We start from the raw sequence: 22,648 nt of genomic DNA, 5'->3' as shown, positions 1-22,648 counted from the left end.
CCTTATTTTTTTAAATTTTTATCCCACGATTTTGTAACCCATTTTTCACCCGTGTCAATTATCTAATGTGATCCTGGGCTCTACACACCCTCCGCCAACCTAGTCCCCATATATGGGGGACATGGGGAGAGCAACGGACTTGCCCGAGTGTCCAAGTTGCTCCTTTACACTTGACAGGGGGGAGTTTCCCTGGTTGGACGTAGCGCGTGGAAGGAACACGTTATTCCAACCAGTTCCGGAAGTGGAGCGTCCTCCCCACTCCCGTTTCGTCTTTACAGTCGCGCAAATGTATTCTAATATAAATATAAATCATCTAAGCATATATAGCTTGTTGCTTAGCAGAAAAGGAAAGATATTTTAAAATATATTTTCGTGAACGGAAATGGCAGCTTCCTTACTCAGCTCATGGGGGCTGTAGTTCCAGACTATATAGCATTCCTTACTCAGCTCATGGGGCTGTAGTTCCAGACTAGTATATAGCATTCCTTACTCAGCTCATGGGGCTGTAGTTCCAGACTAGTATATAGCATTCCTTACTCAGCTCATGGGGGCTGTAGTTCCAGACTCTATATAGCATTCCTTACTCAGCTCATGGGGCTGTAGTTCCAGACTAGTATATAGCATTCCTTACTCAGCTCATGGGGCTGTAGTTCCAGACTATATAGCATTCCTTACTCAGCTCATGGGGCTGTAGTTCCAGACTATATAGCATTCCTTACTCAGCTCATGGGGCTATAGTTCATAGCTCATGGGGCTATAGTTCATAGCTCATAGGGCTATAGTTCATAGCTCATGGGGCTATTGTTCATAGCTCATGGGGCTATAGTTCATAGCTCATGGGGCTATTGTTCATAGCTCATGGGGCTATAGTTCATAGCTCATGGGGCTATAGTTCATAGCTCATGGGGCTATAGTTCATAGCTCATGGGGCTATAGTTCATAGCTCATGGGGGCTGTAGTTCCAGACTCTATATAGCATTCCTTACTCAGCTCATGGGGCTATAGTTCCAGACTCTATATAGCATTCCTTACTCAGCTCATGGGGGCTATAGTTCCAGACTCTATATAGCATTCCTTACTCAGCTCATGGGGGCTATAGTTCCAGACTCTATATAGCATTCCTTACTCAGCTCATGGGGCTATAGTTCCAGACTCTATATAGCATTCCTTACTCAGCTCATGGGGCTATAGTTCCAGACTCTATATAGCATTCCTTACTCAGCTCATGGGGCTGTAGTTCCAGACTCTATATAGCATTCCTTACTCAGCTCATGGGGCTATAGTTCCAGACTCTACATAGCATTCGGAGATTGTGGAATAGTTGTCTGTCTGGCTACACGAGACTGCTCAACAGTCAACACACTATATCAATGATTACTACCAGAATATAGAACTTTTTAACTTATTTATAAAATATATATCACTTATTGCACCTTTCAAAAACAATAGTGCAAATAGAAGATCTACAAGCTCACAAAGCATGCAACGTGTTGTGAGCTTGTAGATTGGCCATTAGTATAACATAGGGCTTAAAGGAACATTAACCCATTTTGGGCAGGAACCCCTTTTGGTGTTAACATTATGTTATGCTTTAGCTATTGAAAAATAGCAGATCTACAAGCTCATAGCGCACCACCGAGTGGCGCGCTACGGGCTTGTAGGTCTGCTATTTTTTTTAAATCGAAGAACGACTGACATAGAAACATAGCTTTTTCAGAAAACTGTCAGGATTTAGAAGACAATTATAGAACCTGATCTCAGGTCAAAATGGGTTGAGGGAACATTAAACCCTAGGTTGATTTAGTAGTTGCTTTTCCAGTTCAGGTGGAAAACTACAGCAGGGTAAAACATGTCAGGCTGTATTCAAGGCTGCAAGTTAGCCTCACTAATATCCCTGCGTGGATATCGTCTCGTCCCTCTCAGCATTCAATTTCTTTCCGCAATGTCCCGCTCCATTTTTATTTTCATTCTTCAGAGATAGATAGAAATGTACTGTGTAGCTAATATTAGAGGCTATATCCATCCCCCCAATATTACAGCACAACACACTGCAGTGTGTGTGTTGACTGGGCAGAAGAGCACAGAGGCGGAGGGTGCGCTCGCTGCCAGGACTAGTGTAGAAACGACTGCTTGCTTGGCGGGCCAGACTGTATCTGCCTGGGGCAATATGCCTTGCAAAGGCAGATGAAGGCTGGCTAGTGGCTACGCAGGCTTAGCTGCAAGTAGAGCTGACAGCTGATGCCGATACTGCCTAAAATGATATGGTATTGCTGAGTATGCCAGTCTATGCCATTGCCCTACCACATCATTTATCCCAGGTTATTTCCATTAACCCATTTTGACCTGAGATCAGATTCTAAAAATGTCTTCTACATCCTGACAGTTTTCTGAAAAAGCTATGTTTCTATGTCAGTCGTTTTTTCAAAAATAGCAGACCTACAAGCTCGTAAGCGCGCCACTCGTGGCGTGCTATGAGTTTGTAGATCTGCTATTTTTGAAAAAACGACTGACATAACATAATGCTAACACCAAAAGGGGTTCCCGCCCAAAATGGGTTTAATCAATTTTGTATTTTGAATGTTTCAGTTGATGTTTGCAACTTTAATTTCAAGGACCCCCATAACTCTGAGTGTACAAATGTAACCAAATGGACCCCATACAGGTCCACTCAAGAGTTACAGACGTGTAAGGGCCGATTCATACTCCTATTTTAGAGGGGGGGGGGGGGGTCCTAAAGTCAGCCGAAACAGCAGTACGTTAGGAGTATGAATCGGCCCTAAGGGTTTAGATTTTTAATTACACACCGCAATAATGTTGTAATGTATGTATACAATACCTATAACTTGTACAATTAGGTGTACTATCTGGTCTCCCTGCTCTTGTAAACTGGTTGACAATTAAGTGGTACTTCCTGAAGGTCAAAATTCAATTTCTCCCCTGAGCAAGCAGGCCGGCCGGCTCTAGCAGCTCGGTGGTCAAAATGTCAGCTCTTGCTCAGGAGACCCAAGTTCGAATCCGGGTGCAGAACAGGAAGGTTATAGATGGTAGCTTTTAACCCATTTTGGGCGGGAACCCCTTTTGGTGTTAGCATTATGTTATGCTTTAGCTATTGAAAAATAGAAGATCTACAAGCTCATAGCGTGCCACCGAGTGGCCCGCTACGAGCTTGTAGGTCTGCTATTTTTGAAAAATCGAAGAACGACTGTCAGGATGTAGAAGACATTTTTAGAATCTGATCTCAGGTCAGAATGGGTTAATAAAGGGTGCGTTACTCTTAGATTTAGGTCAATGCCATTGGCTACACAGTCTATATGCTTATATGCACATTGCACAACTAAATCGAACACACATTAACTGTATTAGCTGCAGCTGTAATTTTAACCTCTTAAAGTTTTCTGTTGAGTTTCTTCTTTTAATATATATTTGTTTGTGTTTTCAAAAGGTCCTACTATACTCTCTTGATTGTCTACATTTTATGTAAAGCACTTTGAATTGCTTTGTTGAAATGTCCAATTATACAAATAAACCTGCCTTGCTAGCCTAGCCATGTTTTCAACCTGCTGAACTGGAAAATTAACCACAAAAATAGGGTTTCACCCCCTGCTTATGGATCAGTCTCCCAGGTTGCTTTGTTTGCCAACTACGTTCAGATTACGTTTCATTCCCCTGCGAGTGTGAGGGCAATCAAGGTACATCAAAACAAGCCAGCTGGGCCTTTTACATGTGTGTGTTTTGATATTCAATACTCTGCTGTGCCCATGAAGCTTGTGTGTTCTCTGTATAAAGCTTGTTAATTGATTGAACACAGTGAAGTGCAACCCAGCGGCGCCTGGTAGGTACCTGAGATGGGGATGCCTCCCAGTCCTGTGCTGTGCTGAGGGGGCAGATTTAGGTCTAGGAAATTACTGTGTGAGGCAGCGCTGGAGGAGTGGTTCAAGTGCGTGAGGTTATTGCATGTGGGGATCGCCATCCAGGGGTGTCTGGAGGACCCCGGCTGCTGCTGCTGCTGCTGGTGATGATGACTGCCCTGGCTGTTGCTGTGACTGCCGGGGAAGCTGAAGGAGCTATAGACTCTGTGGTGCAGTGGGAGGCGTGGGGGGCCACGCAGGCTGAAGGAGCCGTTTGGGTTCATGTTGGGGGGCAGCAGGCTGGGGCCGTGGTGGTGGAACCCCGGAGACAGAGGGCTCATCTGGTCCTGCACCGACAGCTCTTTCTCGATCAGATCGGCCAGCGCCTTGCGGGTGACGTCGAAGGGGTCGAAACCCAGGTCGTCGTCCTGCTGTTTGGTGGAGGAGCCGAACCCGAAGGCCGCCTGCCAGTCTGTGGAGGACGCCACTGGTATTGTGTCTGAGAGGAGAGAGAGAGGAGGCTTTAAGATTTATTTCCACCGATCTATATAAAAAAAAGTACAATAATTCCAACAACAGAATAAGCACCCCCAGTCAGTATAAATGACCTACGGTCCTGAGATGATGGTAACAAATATATCAATGACCCCGGAATGAAGATATCACATTTTAGCCTGCTTAACACCAGAGAAGTGGTTTCCCAAACTTTCTGTGTCAACGATTACACCAACGGGCAAGTCAAACTTATCACATGTTATCACTCTGTCTATATTAGTCTAATCTGGGGTTCTGTGTGTGTGTGGCTGTGCCTTTAACCATTCTAATGCGGTGCTGGATTGGAGGGTGGAGCCAGAGGTGTGTGGCTGTGCCTTTAACCATTCTAATGCAGTGCTGGATTGGAGGGTGGAGCCAGAGGTGTGTGGCTGTGCCTTTAACCATTCTAATGCAGTGCTGGATTGGAGGGTGGAGCCAGAGGTGATTAGCAGAAGGAGAGACACCTGGCCAGTGTCTTCACAAACACTATTTAAGTAGCCTGGGCACCATTTCATTCCGGGTATATGATCCGGTCGGGAGCGGATGATATCGTTACGTCATGTTGTAGTATTGTTTTGTAGTCGACACGACAGGCAGGAACAATCAAACGGAACTTCCTTTTCCCTCAAACCGATTTTTCTCAATAAAAGCTGCAGGCTACGAGAGCTTTTATTGTTATTCTTCCGGTTTGAGGGAAAAGGAAGTTCCGTTTGATTGTTCCTGCCCGTCGACTACAAAACAATACTACAACATGACGTAACGATATCATCCGCTCCCGACCGGATCATACGGCACTTTTGGAACAGAGACCAGGCTTTCCTCCGAGGTGGAAAGCCTGGTGAGGCGAGGTTACTATTTAAGAGACCTGCTCTCATAATGCTTCAGATCTGCATTTCTCCACAGGCTGCAGGAGAGCTCCCTTTACTTGTCTTTTTGTTTGCTGTGGTTTAAGGTTTTGGGCAGCATGTTCCCTGCCAATTTAAATTGGAAACTTTTATTTAATTGCTTAATCCCTTAATTTAGGAAGAGAAACATCCGCACACTAGTTTCTAGAGTTCAGAGACTTACTTTAATTAGAGGCAACATTTTGACCTACAAGGTAAATCAGGCATCAGGCAAATATTACAATGACAGAAAAGAGCAAAATATATACAAAAAGCATTGATTAATGATCATGCATAACACCTGGGAGTGGGAAGGAGCACAGCAACCTAGACCAATCACAGGGCTAGAAGAACCAGTCAGTCCACCAATCAGATGAGACTTTACCAGAGCAGAAAAACTTTAAACAGTCAATAGAAAAATCAAGTTAATCTGAGAGATTCATACTTTTACTCTCAGATGAACTTGTTATGCATGATCATTAATCAATGATTTTTGTATATATTTGCTCTTTTTTCTGTCATTGTAATATTTGCCTGATGAAGACCTTGTAGGTCGAAATGTTGCAATTTGTTGCCTCTAAATAAAGTAAGTCTCGGCGCTCTAGAAACTAGTGTTCTTTCTATTCCTTGATGCCTGACTTCCAGCACCTGGCCTAAATATAGGCATTGAGATGTGGACACAATCTTCTCTTTACTTAATCCCTTAATTTATCACATTATGTAAATAACACTTATTTTTGGCAGGGCCGAATCTGCCCTTTGGTCCTTTAAAAAAAAAAAAACCAAAACTGTTTTTGCTCCACATAAATTTCATCTGATTGAAATAAATGGTGTCTACAATTAAGTAGTGTTTTATTGTTGGTGAGAATACAGCTGTAAAAAGTGTAATCGTGTGTAAAAAGCAGCAATGCAATGCTAGATTGGCTGTTGTTCAAGGTGGGTGGGCCCAAAAGAAGGTAAAAACACTGAAATACAAATGGGTGGATTCTCTCACCCATTTGCTTACTATGTGGGTCTAACACAAATAAAAATAAATAATGTGTTTGTTACTGCCTGACTGACTCACTCTGGGGCGGGTTAGACGGCTGGGGATAGGCTAATATTACAGCATTAAACCCCAAATGCCCCAAAATGTTGCGCGCGCTGGAGGGGGCCCTTTGAGCTTCAGCGCCCCAGGGGCCCGCAGAGGTGTTAAGCCGGCCCTGATTTTTGGATTGACCTCCGGTGTGGTTTCCACTTTTTTGTTGTGGCCCCAGAGCCAGCCACAAATATATATGTGACTAAATTTGACTGAGGGACTGCCATTGGATTTTTGAATTTTCGTTTTTTTTCATGTCATATGAAAGCAGGGAATCATAGCTTCAAATTGACATATTGGTTGTTCAGTTTGGCCCACCAGTTTTGGAACAGGCTTGAAAGGTTCACTTCTGTGGTCTCTAACATTACACCTAGCTACATGTTTAAGCATGTATTTCATATTTACATGTCGATTTCAGCTCTGACACTTATTTCAGACATAAGGTATGTGAAGAGTCTCTCCTCTGGTGAAAAGCTGGAATTTGCGCGATGGCAGTCTCTCAGTCAAATCTGGTCACATATGGTTCTGGTAGGCAAGGTATAAAATGCAGGTCAAAGAAAACTTCCCCAGTAATAGGAAGGGACTCCAGAGACTCTCAGGACAAGGTTAGGCTTGCTTCATGTTTTATTGCACAGCGTTTTGCTGTGGAGGCTTCGTCAGGTGCTTTGCATTCAAAGCACTACAATCATGTACAATGGGTCACAGACCAGAGCTAGACCCATTTTGGGCGGGAACCCCTTTTGGTGTTTTAAACATTATGTTGTAATTTAGCTATTGAAAAATAGCAGATCTACAAGATTGTAGATCTGCTAGCATGTAGGTCTGCTATTTTTGAAAAATCGTGAATATTTATTTTAGAAAACTGGAGGATTTAGAACAGCGGTCCTCAACTAGAAATGCTGAAGGTCCACTAATAATTTTTGAAAAAGACTGAGGATCGGATTGGCACTTTTTGTTGTCCCCCTGAGCCCCTCATATCACCACACACACACACACACACACACACACACACACACACACACACACACACACACACACACACACACACACACACACACACACACACACACACACACACACACACACACACACACACACACACACACACACACACACACACACACACACACACACACACACACACACACACACACACACACACACACACACACACACACGGCATTCACTTCTAGTCATTTTTACTAGTTGACTAGTTGCCTAGTTTACTAGTCGACTAGTTGTTAAACCACCTTTTATGTTTAAAAAAATAAAAATAAAATAAAAAACGTTTTTTTTTTTTTTTGGAAATAAATATTTGTACATAAAAAAACTGTGTACATTGGTGACTATAACTATAATCTACCTGATATTGAGGCCTACAAAATCGGTAAAAAACCAGCATTGGTAAAAAACCAGCAAGGTCGACTAGTGAATTTACTAGTCGACTAGTAAACTAGTCGACTAGTTGCTTAATGCCCTAACACACACACAGGCCTGATGTCGAAATTTAAAAAATGTCTTCTAAATTCTGACAGTTTTCTGAAATACCTATATTCCTGTATCAGTGGTGCTCAATATTTCATGTCAAGGACCCCAAAAATGAATATGTAATTGGCTGCCAACCCCCATCTGAAAATATGTTATTCCAGGAACCCCTCGGAAGCAAATATTTGAGTGAAAAACGTTCTCTCTGAAAGAATATATTCAAAGATTTGTGCCGCATTTTCACGATTTTTCACTCTGTGCCGTGCTATGAGCTTGTAGATCTGCTATTTTTCAATAGCTAAAGTATAACATAATGCTTAACCCATTTTGGGCGGGAACCCCTTTTGGTGTTAGCATTATGTTATGCTTTAGCTATTGAAAAATAGCAGATCTACAAGCTCATAGGTCTGCTATTTTTGAAAAATCGTGAAAATGCGGCACAAATCTTTGAATATATATTCTTTCAGAGCCAACGTTTTCAACTCAAATCTTTGCTTCTGAGAGGGGGGTCCCTGGAAACAATATTTTCAAATGGGGGTCGGCGGCCAAATACAGATAATTCTAGGGGTTCTTGACATGAAATAGTTTGAGAACCACGGACATAGAAACATAGGTTTTTCAGAAAACTGTCAGAATCTTTAGAAGACATTTTTTTAAATTTCGACGTCAGGCCTAAATGTGTTAAAACAAGCACCAGCACGGACGCACCTGACGTGAAGAGGCTCTGTGGTTCCGGAGTCATGGGCCAGTCTGAGCTGCTGCCGCGGGAGGAGCTGGGGAACGGGGGCAGGCCGGCGGGTAGCGGGTTGGGGTGTCTGAAGTTACTGTTGTCGGAGAAGAGCGACTGGGATTCGGCCGCCGCGCCCTCAAAGGGCGAGCGTGCCGCGAGGTCTGCCACGCTGATGGGGACCACCAGGCTGGGCTTGGTCAAGCCCGGAGGAGGGGATGGGGAGTCACTGTTGGTCATCTACATAGGGAGGGATTGACAGGACAGAAAATAAACCTTCATGAGAATCTTTCTTTTGACCACTTAACCCTTTCAGCACTATCATTTATTGAAAAATTAGGATCTAATTCACACCAGCATTTTTTTTTAAATTTGAGCTCTTATTTTGAAAAGCCACAGTTCCAGACTTCCGGTAGGGAGCTTATCCTAGGAAGTTTTAACAGGTCCCGTTCAACTGTTGTTTACATGATCGATCAATGCTGTGCACTGCAGAGCTCTACATCGTCAGCTCTGTGCCTTCAAAGAAACGCTGTTTTGACCAAAATGCCATCTGGGACAAGGAATAGGAGATACAGGCGATTGAAAGAAACGGATAGAATGGATTAGTATGGCGACGACGATCTAAGATGAACGATCCAGTGCTGTGCTAACAACATTGCTAGCTAACCGGCTAACGTTAGGAGCATTATGGCTCGGACGATCGAATGCACTATTAAAGCGCAATTGACAAAGGTCTTCGGCAATGGCGTTAAGCGTCAGTATCAAAATTAGGCTTCAATTGACAAAGGATTTCGGCAATGGCGCTGAAAGTATTAAGACCTACTTTACATACGTTTTACTCCATGCTTTACATACAACCTGAATAAAAAACATGGGACGAAAAATAAGAGGCCATTTGAGGCCTTCTTCCACTCCACTAAAGCAGGGGTTCTCAACCCGTGGGTCGCGACCCCTCGGGGGGTCGCCAAATTATTTTAGGGGGTCCCCAAATTATTAAAAAAAAAAAAAAAAAAAAAAAAGTTTTTAATTTTTTTTTCACGATTTTTCAAAAATAGCAGACCTACAAGCTCGTAGCGCGCCACTCGGTGGCGCGCTATGAGCTTGTAGATCTGCTATTTTTAAATAGCTAAATTATAACAATGCTTAAAACACCAAAAGGGGTTCCCGCCCAAAATGGTTTAAGGTTATTGTAGCAGTCAATTTATATTGGGGGGCGGGGCGGGGGTCCCGAGACGTTGCCAAAGCATTTCCGGGGGTCCCTGGCCAAAAACTTTGAGAACCCCTGCACTAAAGGACTTGTGCAGTGGCAAACTGCCATTGTCTGAGAAGAGGCCTGTGCTGTCCTAGTTAACTCTTATCTTGCATCAATTATTTCTGTCCATTTCTGTTATCCTCTGAAGATCTCAGATGCTACTTCAGCAGAAGAGTTTTGTGTATGTTCTGCTTGTACACCATTTAACAAAGCCGCCTGCGATCACCACTTCAGATAGATTCAATAAAAAGGTTTTTAGATATAATTTCTGTTACCTGTTGTAAAGTCTCTCCGTTCACCATACTGTTTGATTCTGGAGGTTTATCACTGGGACTGGAGAGACAGACAGACAGACAGACAGACAGACAGACAGACAGACAGACAGACAGACAGACAGACAGACAGACAGACAGACAGACAGACAGACAGACAGACAGACAGACAGACAGACAGACAGACAGACAGACAGACACACACAGTTAAGTATAAAGTGAGAAAAATGAGAAATGACACATTTCAGAATGCTTGGTGTACATCTGTGGTTTGCAGTACCTGTTACTGTCACAGTTGGAGGAGAAGGGGGACAAGGCAGTACTCTGTCCCGTCCCCAGCTCTGTATCCAGGCCATCTGAAGTAATGCCTTCTTGGTCTAGATAGCAGTCTAGCAGCAGAGGGGACTTGCGGTCCTCTGAAAGCCCGTTGGCCAGTTTACCACCATGCCCCGACAGTGTCGGCCACCCGTCTTTACTGTTGCCATTGTTGGTTCTGTAGCACAACGCCAGATTTGTTCATAATTTGCATCATGAAACATTATTCATTAACACATTTTGGGCGGGAACCCCTTTTGGTGTTAGCATTATGTTATGCTTTACCTATTGAAAAATAGCAGATCTACAAGCTCATAGCGCGCCACCGAGTGGCGCGCTACGAGCTTGTAGATCTGCTATTTTTGAAAAATCGAAGAACGACTGACATAGAAACATAGCTTTTTCAAAAAAGAATCTGATCTCAGGTCAAAATGGGTTAAAAAAAACCAATTACAGATATGAGTGCATTATTAAACAATTACAGATATGATGACTGACTTATTTACCAACTAGAAAAAGTGCCCTTCCGGGCACAGGTCTCCACCAGGAGGATAGGAGTGTGTGTGATGTTTGGCAAAATGTTTAGGAGGATGTTTTTTTTTATTTGTTTTTGCAACAATTTTCTTCATTTTGTTGAGGAGAGCCAGATCACTCATAGCATCTCTGAGGATAGAATTCTGGATGAGCAGGACATGTGCAGCATTTTGTACAAAACGGGCCACTCCTGAAAACTTTGGAAGGCAATGTTAGCCAATCAGTGTACAATCTGAGAAATCCAACAGACTCGTCTTGATCACATGACTACAGAGATCATGTATTTCTGTAGCCATTTCTTCATACGCCTTTGATGGCAATTGGATGATTTGAGGCAATTTGTTCCAAAAATGTGTTTTGCAAAAATCAACCTGTTGGTGGCGCTATAACAGGCCAATGTGAAAAGGGTGGGATATATTCCTCAGCCTAGTAAGAACATGTGTGAAAGATTTCACGTAAATTGCATGCTGCGTTCATGATTTGAGGCTATTGTTCAAAACGGGGCAATCTTGCAAACTGTGAAAGCCAATTATAGCCAATTAGGATGGAATATGAAATATCAGACAGATCCGACTTGAGCACATGACCATAGAGATACTGTGTAACGATTTGTGAGATTTTTGGACAGAATCTGGAGGAGTAATATCAAAAAATGTGTTCTACAAAAGTCGGCCTCCTGGTGGCGCTATAAAAGGCAGATGCGGAAAATGCAGGTCAAAGGTTTGTCCTTGGCCTCTAGGGAGTGTGCATGCAACGTTTCACTCAGATTGGTGCAGTTTTAGGTAATAAATGTGAAAAGCTGCCTCATGGTGGCGCTATAACAGGCCGTTCTGGAAAATGTGGGGCAGAGGTTCATCGTTGGCATCCAGGGAGTGTGTGTGCAAAGTTTGGCATCGGCCGGGTTAACGGTGCCGGAGATTAGCTGTACACAGACGGACGGAAGGAAGGACGGACGGACACACACACGGACGGACGGACACACGGACGGAGTGCAAAACATACTCTCTCCCCATGCCTTCGGCCTGGTGGAGACAATTAACCACAATGTGTTTGTGGATAGACTATCTACAAAGGAGACCATGGCAGCGGTGTGGTGCGACAACAAAATGTGACTGTTCAGCTTCAGTTATGCCAGTTAGGAAACAAGAAACAATCGTTTTATACCAAATGTAGTAATTCACCTGATCCGCTATCCCAAAGGAAAGTGTTCCTCCACACATCCGTGGTGTAGAGTGATTTTGCAACCCAGTTTTTTCACCCAGTGCCAATAAATTATCTAATGTAATCCTGGGCACTACACTTCCTCTGCCAACCTGGGGGGGCAGCGGACTGACCTCATGCCTCCTTCTATGCATGAGGAGTCCAAGCTGCTTCTTTTCACCTGACGGGGGGGAATTTCCCTGGCCGGACGTAGCGCGTGGAAGGAACACGTTATTCCGACCAGTTCCTTTCCCCTCCATCAGGCGCCCCGGCTGGCCAGGGGGAGGTAGTTTAGAGACCAGGATTACTGCATGTTTTTGTGAGGGTACCTACCCTAGGGGACACGGGGAGGACATGCAAACTCCACACAGAAAGGCCCTTTTGCCAACCCCACCTCGGGTATGGGCACTGATGACGCGGAGGAGGAAACAGAGGAGTGCTATATTTTTGGTTGTAGAATGATTGTATAAACAGCACTTCTACCATCTATCGCAGCTCATTTAAACACCACCCATGCGGAACTGTAGCTCCTATACATCAGGTCATAACAAAGATCTGCATCCACATCTTTAAAGTGTAAGTAAACCTGTATTGCAATATCAGTGTTGATATCCGGCGTCAAATAAGACCACCGAAATAATTGGTTCTTGGCCAAGATGTCAATATCGTGCATTTAATTAGTAACCTGTGTAGGTTAGATAGAAACCACTCATAAAAACAAAAATAAGCAGGAATTTAAGCAAGAAGAGTAACATACCTCTGTGTGGCGTTGGATTTGCTCTTTGACTTCTCTGTTGCTGGGGGTGTAAGAAAGCTAGGGTTCATCTTATAGAGGTCTTGGAGAAGCTTCTGTTCGTACTCTTGGTGTTTCCCCGCCTAAAAAGGTCCAACAGTACATGATCACTGACCATATTCACATGGTGGCCATTTTGTTCCCATGTCATAGTTGAAAGATGGGAAATCCCATCCCTAAAGTTTATTAACCCATTCTGGGCGGGAACCCCTTTTGGTGTTAGCATTATGTGTTAACATTATGAACATTATGAACGACTGACATAGAAACATAGCTTTTTCAGAAAACTGTCAGGATGTAGAAGACATTTTTAGAATCTGATCTCAGGTCAAAATGGGTTAAGAATGGTGATCAATTAAAATATGTGAAGTTTTGACTGTTTTCACTGATTTCAAATACTAAAGAATGAATAAAGCCGCTAACTGCCCAGCTGCAGTGAAGCTGCTTTTAAATAGGAGTGGAGAGACATTTTGGCCCCAAAATACTGAACCTCGGTTGATGAAAGTTATATAAATGTCACAATGAATCACAACAAAATGGTGAGGTCCCTGGTGACTCCCAGCCCTCTAAACTAAGAGAAGGAACAACCAACAGTGAAGAAGAGAGCCTAAAAGTATTACCTGCATTTCCTCTTTAGTAAAACTAGCTGACTCGTCCCCCAACTCGTGTAGATACATACAATCTGGTTTGGGACACTGCATACTTTTGAGAAAGTAACTGCAGTATTTTGTAGTCCCTAAAGAAGCCTGTAAGACAGAATACAGAGATAATGGGTAAGTGAAAATGCTAACTATTCTGCCATTGCAGTATATTCATGTTAACACTTTGATTTTTGCTTCGTTTAACAAGCAAGGGCAACCTAGAGTTGTACAGAGTTAAAGGAGAATTCCGGAGTAACCATTTTCTTACCTTACCCATTACATTAAATAACGAATGGTACAGGTGAAAGAGTATAACTCCCTCCAGCACTGCAGCTCCGACCGTGCACGCTGGGTCATACGCTAAATCGCTTTGGAATTATTTATTTTTTAATTCTTTATTTAGAGGACATCCATGAATCGCTTTGCAATTTGATTGGAATTTGATAGCTACAACTCCCCCCCCCCCCCCCCTACACATCTGTCTTTCATAATGACCAGACACAATGCAGTGTTTTGTCCCAAAGGGGCTTCTGTAAAAAGGTGAAGGAGTCTATGACCCAGCGCCCATGCTCTGAGCTACGGTGTGTTCTAGATGGATGTTTTTCCCCACCTATACCACTAGTTGTTGGATGTAACAACATGAGAAGGTGGTAAGAAAAGCGCTGGTCCGGAATTCTCCTTTAAGGGCTTGGTGTATAAGGGTTTATTGCGTGCAGTGTCACTCAACTGAAACAGCCAGTCTACAAGCTCACGTCGAGCTTATAGATCTGCAATAAGCTCCGGTGTGCGACAACGTGCAAACAAGTATACGTAAATCAAGTATTAAGCAGTATGGCTCATTACCAGATCTGTGGTGTCGTAAAAAACATATTGAGACAAGCTTTCAAATGCAATCAGTCTGATAAATTAATCCAAAGTTATGTTTCAACATTTTTTATCAATAATTGACCTTCTTGAGCCACCAAATTGTATCATAAATTGCACGGTGCAGCTGGGTGCACCACAGTCAGTTCTTGAGTTAGAGCTGCAATACAGTATATGAAGTTTCATGGCCTTCTGTTATGATTTGACGATGATACAGTGCATTGTTACTGTGTGGAAAGTGATATACTCATGCATGCACACACTCATTCATCACAATAGTTTTACAGTCACTTCACCGTTTATTGAAGGTACCAAAAACAACTACTAAATTGGGAGATACTGCCTTCAGGGTGTATGCTCCACATTTATGGAATGGTTGTCAAAACAAATTGAAGTTGAATGTTTTTGTTTCGTTTACTACTTTTAAGAGACTCTTAACTGACCTCACACTAGAGGAAGGCATATGCACCTGCTTTCTGTAACATTTGGTTTCTGTGTGTATGTGCTTGTGTATTATATTTGTTTTACTGTGTGTCCATGTCATGTATGTAAAATGTATGTATTGAAAAAGAGACCCTGGTCTCAATTGGATTCCCCTGAAATAAAGGTTTCAATCAATCAATATACAAAGTCTCAAGCAGTAGTAGTATGTTGAAACTCACCTTGAGTGTTCTACCATCAACAACTACATTGTTCACACACTGTATTGCTCGTAGGGCATCTTCAGAGCGAATGTAAGTAACATAAGCACTAGCACTAGGCCCCTGTGAACGACAGAAAAAAGAAATCATCCAAGTGTAACCAGCAGCCATGACTTTCAGCCCTCAGCTAACACAGGACAACTGTCCATCACTTCAATTCCTCACGATTCCCTGGCCAACGCCCCAAGTGTCCTAGACTCTTCTCCCTTCTGGCTCACGAGCTGTGGAATGACCTCCCACCCCAGTCAGGACTGCAAATTCACTCCCCATTTTCCACAGCAAAACTCATCTCTTCAGACTCCACCTAACTCCCTAGCACTCCTCTCATTCCTTATGTTATGCATCAGATGTATGTTGGTTACATTATATTTAGATAGACCGACCTACACATGTACTGTTTGCTTAACCATAAATGCTAATGCTGCATTCACATGGGATCAGGCAAGGAAAGCGGTAGACGGCAAAACCTGCTCGACGGCACGGAACGGTAAAAAGATTAAATATTTTAACATAGTCTGCCGTTACCGGTTCTGGCTGCCGTGCCATCCTGTTCCGTTTACCGTCCTGCTCCCGTCCACTAAAATGAAGTCCGGTTTGCCGTCTACCGCTTGCCTGATTCCATGTGAATGCAGCATAAGACTGTTGTTTAGACAGATGATAGTTCTGATCCTAGTTACTTTGTAGCACTTTTTCCTTTGCTTTCCTTTCCTTCTTTCTACTTACGTGGCCATTTAACCTGTCCTGTCGTTTGTTGACTCCTGCCATTTACTCCGATTACTTTGTAAGCAGTGTTGTTTTCGTCGACTGATGAAAACTAAATGGAAACTAAATGAAAACTAAGCTATGGTGACTAAAACTAAGACTAAATATACTGACAATTTCGTCAACACATAAAAACTAGACTAAAATGTTAGGAAGGGACTAGTGGACAAGAGATCCAGTATACGTCCTTTTACAATTAGTTGCATGCTGAAAATAGCCGATCTACAAGCCCACAACGCGTCGCGCTGCAACGCGTTGTGGGCTTGTAGATCGGCTATTTTCAGCAAGTGAAAAATATCAGTCATTACGACGGCATCAAGGCCCGCCAAAATACACTTTGTTCGACTAAATTAAAATCTTAGGATATTTAGTCGACTAAAACTAGACTAACACTAAAACATTCCTGGTGACTAAAATGTGACTAAAACTATTCAAGAGACTATGACTAAAACTTGCTGCCAAAAACAACACTGTTTGTAAGTCACTCTGGATAAGTGCACGTGCAGAAAGGCCTACATTGTCCATCCTAATCATATACTGTAGGAGCAAAATGGAAGACTCCAAAACCTTACCTGTGAACCAGCATATGATGTGCTGTTGTTAATGACCACTTTATGGATTTTCCCAAACTTCCCAAAGTACTCTGGCCTTTTTAGAACCTGTGTAGTGTGGAACAAACAGAGAGATGTGGACATTTATAATAACAAAGTATGGATACACTGTGTAATTTTAGACCGACCAATGTCGTATTCGTGATTTTATCTTTGGGGGGCAGCTAATTTAATCATGTCACGCGCACGTTGCTTAACACCTACACTACAGGAGTTAGCAGGTCACATAATGGACCCTGGAAATGTATCCAGGCTTATTCCTACTGTATGTTAATTCACACTGGTGTGACACTCAGCAGCCTTTGTAAACTTTGAGGTGTGAACTTAAGATTGTTTTTAACCCATTTTGACCTGAGATCAGATTCTAAAAATGTCTTCTACATCCTGACAGTTTTCTGAAAAAGCTATGTTTCTATGTCGGTCGTTCTTCGATTTTTCAAAAATAGCAGACCTACAAGCTCGTAGCGCGCCACTCGGTGGCGCGCTATGAGCTTGTAGATCTGCTATTTTTCAATAGCTAAAGCATAACATAATGCTAACACCAAAAGGGGTTCCCGCCCCAAAATGGGTTAAGTGAGACGGCGTGGTACCGCGTGCAATGACCAATAAATGCAACACTGAGGCAGACTGAAGGCTCCAATAAGATGTTGACGCTAATAAATGTATACACATGCATTGCAAGTCATTTACTATTGAAGTGCTAAATGCTTTTACGTCATCTGTGGCTGTCAGATGAGGCCGATGACACCGACAACAAACAGCTTGCCAATGTCACAATCACAAACACTACCAACAAAATGACAAGTGATAATAAGCACGGTATGCAAGCTGTAAACTAACCCATTCTGACCTGAGATCAGATTCTATAAATGTCTTCTACATCCTGACAGTTTTCTGAAAAAGCTATGTTTCTATGTCAGTGGTTCTTCGATTTAAAAAAAATAGCAGACCTACAAGCTCGTAGCGCGCCACTCGGTGGCGCGCTATGAGCTTGTAGATCTGCTATTTTTCAATAGCTAAAGCATAACATAATGCTAACACCAAAAGGGGTTCCCGCCCAGAATGGGCTAAACCGGCAACAGATTCTCGCATGCTACCGTCAGTCAATTGTCAAACCGCCTTGCGTGTGCCTAGCTCTTGAGAACTCGACTCACCTCAGGGTCTGCGAGCCGTTGCGAAAGCCCCACAACAAACACCAGGTTCTTCTGGACCACTCTCACGCTGGCCAGGTGCTTGCGGTTCTCCGTCACCTTCTGCTTCTTCTCGTTCTGCTTCTGCTTCTTCTCGTTCTTTATCCTCTGGATCTCCTCCTGTGTCAGGGGCTTGTACACAGCAGGGTCCTCCGGGTACGGCTGGACAGAGCACAAACAACATGGGGATCAAGGACATGGCACACACTTACCTTTAGGACTTGATCCATGCACTCCTGCCCAATAGAGAGTATGCGCATGCTTAAAGTCAATGGCACATCGAGTGGCAAATCGAGTGGCAAAGTGAGTGGCAAAGTGAGTTTAACATTGTTTAACGTCGTTTAATGCAATCAAATATGACTTTTCTGTTTGGATGTATGGGCTGTCAAGGCCAGAAAGTAGTTTTTGCCACTCAGTAGGTGTTCCCCCATAACTTCTGGGTTTGATGATGATGTCACACGCATACCCTCTATAGTGCCTATACGCCTTTCCCGCACGCTTAAGAGTTCACAGCACACACGACAACTGTCGGCCCACCTTCTACGATACCCTGGCCAAAGTTCCAAGCATTCTTCTCCCTCCTGGCTTTGGACCCAGGAGGGAGAAGTGTAAAATCATCCCCTAGTACCCCTCATTCCTTTTATAACGTCATATTAAAAAAAATGAGGATGGTAGTTATACATATTATTTAGATAGATATATACTGTTTGCCAAGAATGTTATATAGATACCGTTTCAAGGTTGTTTATCTGGTTTCCTTATTCGTACTTATTTTGTATTGTAACATTTGTTTTCTTTGCACTATAAGTGACTATATACCGTCCTTGTCATATGTTGACCAGTGATCAGGTCCTTTACTCTGACCTTGAACCTCGAGTGCTCTCTCTGCATAAGAGCATCTGCCTCATCTAAATTATCAAGTGTCATAACCGCTGCTCGGACATTGGTTCTGTGCCTCCACGATCCACTGTGGGAGGGGGAAGACAGTGGCCTTGTGGTTAGAGTGTCCACCCTGAAACTGGGAGGTTGGGGGTTCGATCCCCGGCCGGGTCATAAGAAAAACTGTAAAAATGGGACCCAATGCCTCCCTGCTTGGCACTCAGCATCAAAGGGTTGGATTGGGTGGTCAAATCAACTAATCAAATGATTCCCGAGTGCGGCACGGCTGCAGCTCACCACTCCTTGGCTGCGGCTCACCTCTCCAAGAGATGGGTCAAATGCGGAGAACAACATTCACTGCGGTAACGTGTGTGACAAATCGTACGACTTTGAAACAACAATGTGGTACTCCACCATAGCTGGGAAGCTCAGGAGATACATGAACATCTCCTGACGCGTTTCGGCACGCAGGCCTTCGTCAGTGTATTTTGACACTGACGAAGGCCTGCGCGCCGAAACGCGTTTGTCTGTCTGGTATGACTGCTGCTGCGGAGCACTATCACCATTAAACAAAGACTCTTACTCGACTGTGAGTGCGGATTTTATTCATTTTCTATATGTTCATTTTGAATCTGCACCCAGCACACGCCTGAAACTATATAAGACTGTCTGAGTAGAGCGTAGAGAGTAGAGCCTTTTCCCTTGAAGTGAACTCTACCACCACTGCCCTGAAACCAGAAGACCCCCCTTCAGAACCTGCAGGTCTCCCTGGAACCTGGAACGTCCTCTCCTCACCTTTCTGCATGCAGGGCAGAGGCCGTTCTCGTCTGTGCGGATGCGGTGCCAGCAGAAGCGGCAGATCTGGTAGCCGCAGGTGCAGGGGAAGAAGTTGACGTCGTCTATCTCCAGCGGCTCCATGCACAACGGGCACTCCATGGGGTCGTCCTTCATCTCGGGGCTGTTGGACATCCTATGGCACGGCAAAGTGTGGATTCTGAAGCCGATCGCAGAGCTACGGGCTGGGGAACAAAAGTACAGGCAACACTGATTGCCAAGTAACGAAGCCCTAGCACCACAGAACAATCACAAATAAATCTGCTCTTGTCGAAATAAAATCCCCTTCAATTATTTTCTATTATCCACACAAGAACCCCAGTTTCCCTCTAAGCGAATAAAAATAGGTGAACATTCGGCAAAATAGCAGCTAAGTATAAAGGGTTTAAGTGGTTAATTGGCTGGGTGGAATTTAAAGCCTTTGGGGAGAAAATGCATTAGATTAGACCATCAAGGTCAACAATGTGATAATAACCAACCATCAACAGAGACACATGTAGTTCTTACATGAGTAAGACTACATTCCAGCTCAATTAGACATAAAGGACGATGCTGAAGCAGCAAGAGTTATCAGCACCATGAATGCTCTTAGTAACAGAATCCATGGGGTTACCCGAGGATAAGCTGGCACAGACAACAATGCGAGCCGTGTCGATGCAAAACACACAAAAAAATATGAGCTGCTGCTGCGCTGTGAGGTGAACACTAGGCTGATGACACTGTGAAAGACTGATTTTTATGTGGCGGCAGCAAACTGAACTCCTGACAGTAGCTATAGCCATACAATAACATCAACTACTGTATTGATGACAACAACAAGGAACTGTCAATAGCCCAAACAGCTGTCAACATGAGCTACCGGTAATAAACTAACCAGCCATGAAAGATGTCTTTGTCCTCATCAAATGGGGTAAATTAATACGATGGATCTTGTAAAGTGTGACGTATAGGAGCCTATGGTTGTACATGCTAGTAGCTGGTGGTCTACATACACATCTGACGGCTTGATCATGACAGATGTCAGTGAAGCTGTGAGGTTTTTTAGCACAGTGATAAGAAGCCGGCTCACGACACGTACCCAAACACAAGTGCACATCCAGCATTAATAAAAACGCACACATATCCACCGGGGGCTGTCAGTGTATGAATCAGAAACACGCACGTCGCATGACAGCCGTTCTCGTTTGAAAAATAACAAGTGACAGCTTGATTGTTGCTATAACGGTTAGCATTTTGGGAGCCCAAGCTTAACTGCTGCTGCGGCCTAGTACACAAGCTAACCTACAGTGTAGTAAAGTAGTTAGCATGTTAGCTAACCGGGGGGAGATGGGAGTTCAGCGTAAATAAACCACTGACATTTTTTGCTACTGTTACAGCTGTGTCGGTGGTGTACATGGTCACAGAAACACAGCTCACTTTCTCTACATTATTGTGGGCAGTTAAAAGCTACGTAGATACAGCCCCACATCACAATTTGGGCTAACGTTACTTACCCTGTCCGAATTTAGCTTAAAGGACCACTTCACCACTTTTCAACATCTCTTCATATAATTGGTCCTCACTAATGTTCATGATAAAACACCACCATTTTTTCCTACTCAGTCTGTGTCTCATAGGAGGGCTTTGGGCAGTTCGGACACCTGTCCACCAGTGACATCATCATTAGGCAGAATTTTTTTAAACAAGGTTTTTTTTTACAAAAATGTTTAGATTTTCATTATCGTGAGAACGATGGCTTCCATTTTCGCATTGCAACTTTTCAGGACTAGAAAGCCTGCAGTTTCTATTAGCTTGTATTCCCCATCGATGATGTCACTGGTGGACGGGTTTCTGAACTGCCCACAGCCCTCCTATGAGACACAGACCGAGTAGAAAAAAATTGCACCATTTCTTCATGATTATTAGTGAGGACCAATTATATGAAGATAGGTTGAAAAGTGGTGAAGTGGCCCTTTAAGGATTCCACACCAAGGGAGTCACACCAAACTGGGCGGGGACTGCCTAAACCAATGTATTCTGAAATGTCCCAGCGATCATATGAGTAGTCCCTTAAGATGAAGTTTATATTTATTATTATGATGTGATTGTAAGAGCTCCAGGGATGTTTTAGCCCCCTTTCTTGTCTTGGTTATTGAGGAAGACAGTTGACGCTCAAACCACCATCTTAGCTAGCTTTAAAGTAGGGAGGAGGGAATGGGGCAACTATTCAATCATGTAACTGCGGCTGCGCAAAAAAGGACCGGTGGTTTGTGGGAAATGAGGTTTTTTAAATGTGAACCGTATGAACGTGGGATCTCTTATTACATGTACATTATCAAGAAACACGCGCTGAGATTTACTTTAACATTTGAATTAAAATGTATTTTACCTAATACGTATGGTATTGTTTTGGAATATTTGTTATTACATTAATATAACTAGCAATATATGAAATGAAATGAAATGATTACTATATTTACCCAGGGTATCTGGGCTAAGCTCAATAACTTGTTTCCAGCCAGGCCCTGTTCATAGAACACATTTCATCGTAGTGGTTCAATGCCTTGTTCAAGGGCACTTCAGCGGTGGTAATTTTAACGTGTCGGACCGCTGATTCGAACTGGCGACCTTCCGGTATCAAGACCGCTCCGCAATCTGTTCGGCCACCGCTGCCACTGCCATATTGGTCTCATCTTCATTGAGAAAGTTCTAGAACCTGCCTATAGTGTCAGGATGAGGACTCATATGACAATGTAAATAAAGTAATTTGAAACACATGGTGCACCACAGACCACACCAGACCACCAGACCACACCAGACCACCAGACCACACCAGACCACCAGACCACCAGACCACACCAGACCACCAGACCACCAGACCACACCAGACCACCAGACCACCAGATCACACCAGACCACCAGACCACACCAGACCACCAGACCACACCAGACCACACCAGACCACCAGACCACACCAGACCACCAGACCACACCAGACTACACACAATGGATTCCGAAGTGTGGAGTTGTCAAGCCTCTCCAGAATGATCTTTCCAATTTTCAACCAATCTGGGAACCCATTGGCAAAACAGTCAACAGTCTGTCTCAAGAGACTATCATTCCACAGACACTGTCCCATGCCATGCAGTGTCTTTTCCAAATCAGTGCTGTTCAAATATAGTCTAGTAGCCAGCCCATAGAGCCCCATTGTGAACCCGGACATGTTGAGTATACCAACGTTTTATGTTCTAAATGTTTAGTATGG

General features: G+C 43.6%; 1 protein-coding gene across 3 annotated transcripts in view; it reads right to left on the bottom strand.

Annotated features, from left to right (window-relative positions):
* The window catches only part of cnot4a (CCR4-NOT transcription complex, subunit 4a), a 32,475-nt gene extending 10,904 nt beyond the window's left edge, over window positions 1–21,571 (bottom strand). For all 3 annotated transcript variants that reach the window (XR_013789995.1, XR_013789996.1, XM_079501049.1), the window contains exons 1-12: window positions 21,362–21,571; window positions 20,898–20,917; window positions 19,366–19,589; window positions 17,656–17,853; window positions 16,463–16,549; window positions 15,090–15,191; window positions 13,543–13,668; window positions 12,887–13,005; window positions 10,361–10,573; window positions 10,084–10,141; window positions 8,538–8,796; window positions 3,841–4,347 (exon numbers count right to left, since the gene is read on the bottom strand). Coding sequence is in view for 1 of the 3 variants with exons in the window: in XM_079501049.1 (XP_079357175.1) it covers window positions 3,841–4,347; window positions 8,538–8,796; window positions 10,084–10,141; window positions 10,361–10,573; window positions 12,887–13,005; window positions 13,543–13,668; window positions 15,090–15,191; window positions 16,463–16,549; window positions 17,656–17,853; window positions 19,366–19,539 (1,843 nt within the window). In the remaining 2 variants the exon portion in view is untranslated. The remainder of the gene's footprint in view (window positions 1–3,840; window positions 4,348–8,537; window positions 8,797–10,083; window positions 10,142–10,360; window positions 10,574–12,886; window positions 13,006–13,542; window positions 13,669–15,089; window positions 15,192–16,462; window positions 16,550–17,655; window positions 17,854–19,365; window positions 19,590–20,897; window positions 20,918–21,361) is intronic.
* Between the last annotated feature and the right edge of the window lie 1,077 nt (window positions 21,572–22,648).

Source organism: Electrona antarctica (assembly GCF_951216825.1).
Source record: "Electrona antarctica genome assembly, chromosome: 5".
NCBI classification, from domain to species: domain Eukaryota; kingdom Metazoa; phylum Chordata; class Actinopteri; order Myctophiformes; family Myctophidae; genus Electrona; species Electrona antarctica.
The sequence above is the reverse complement of the archived record's forward strand: the minus strand, read 5'-3'. Positions and strand labels throughout refer to the sequence as shown.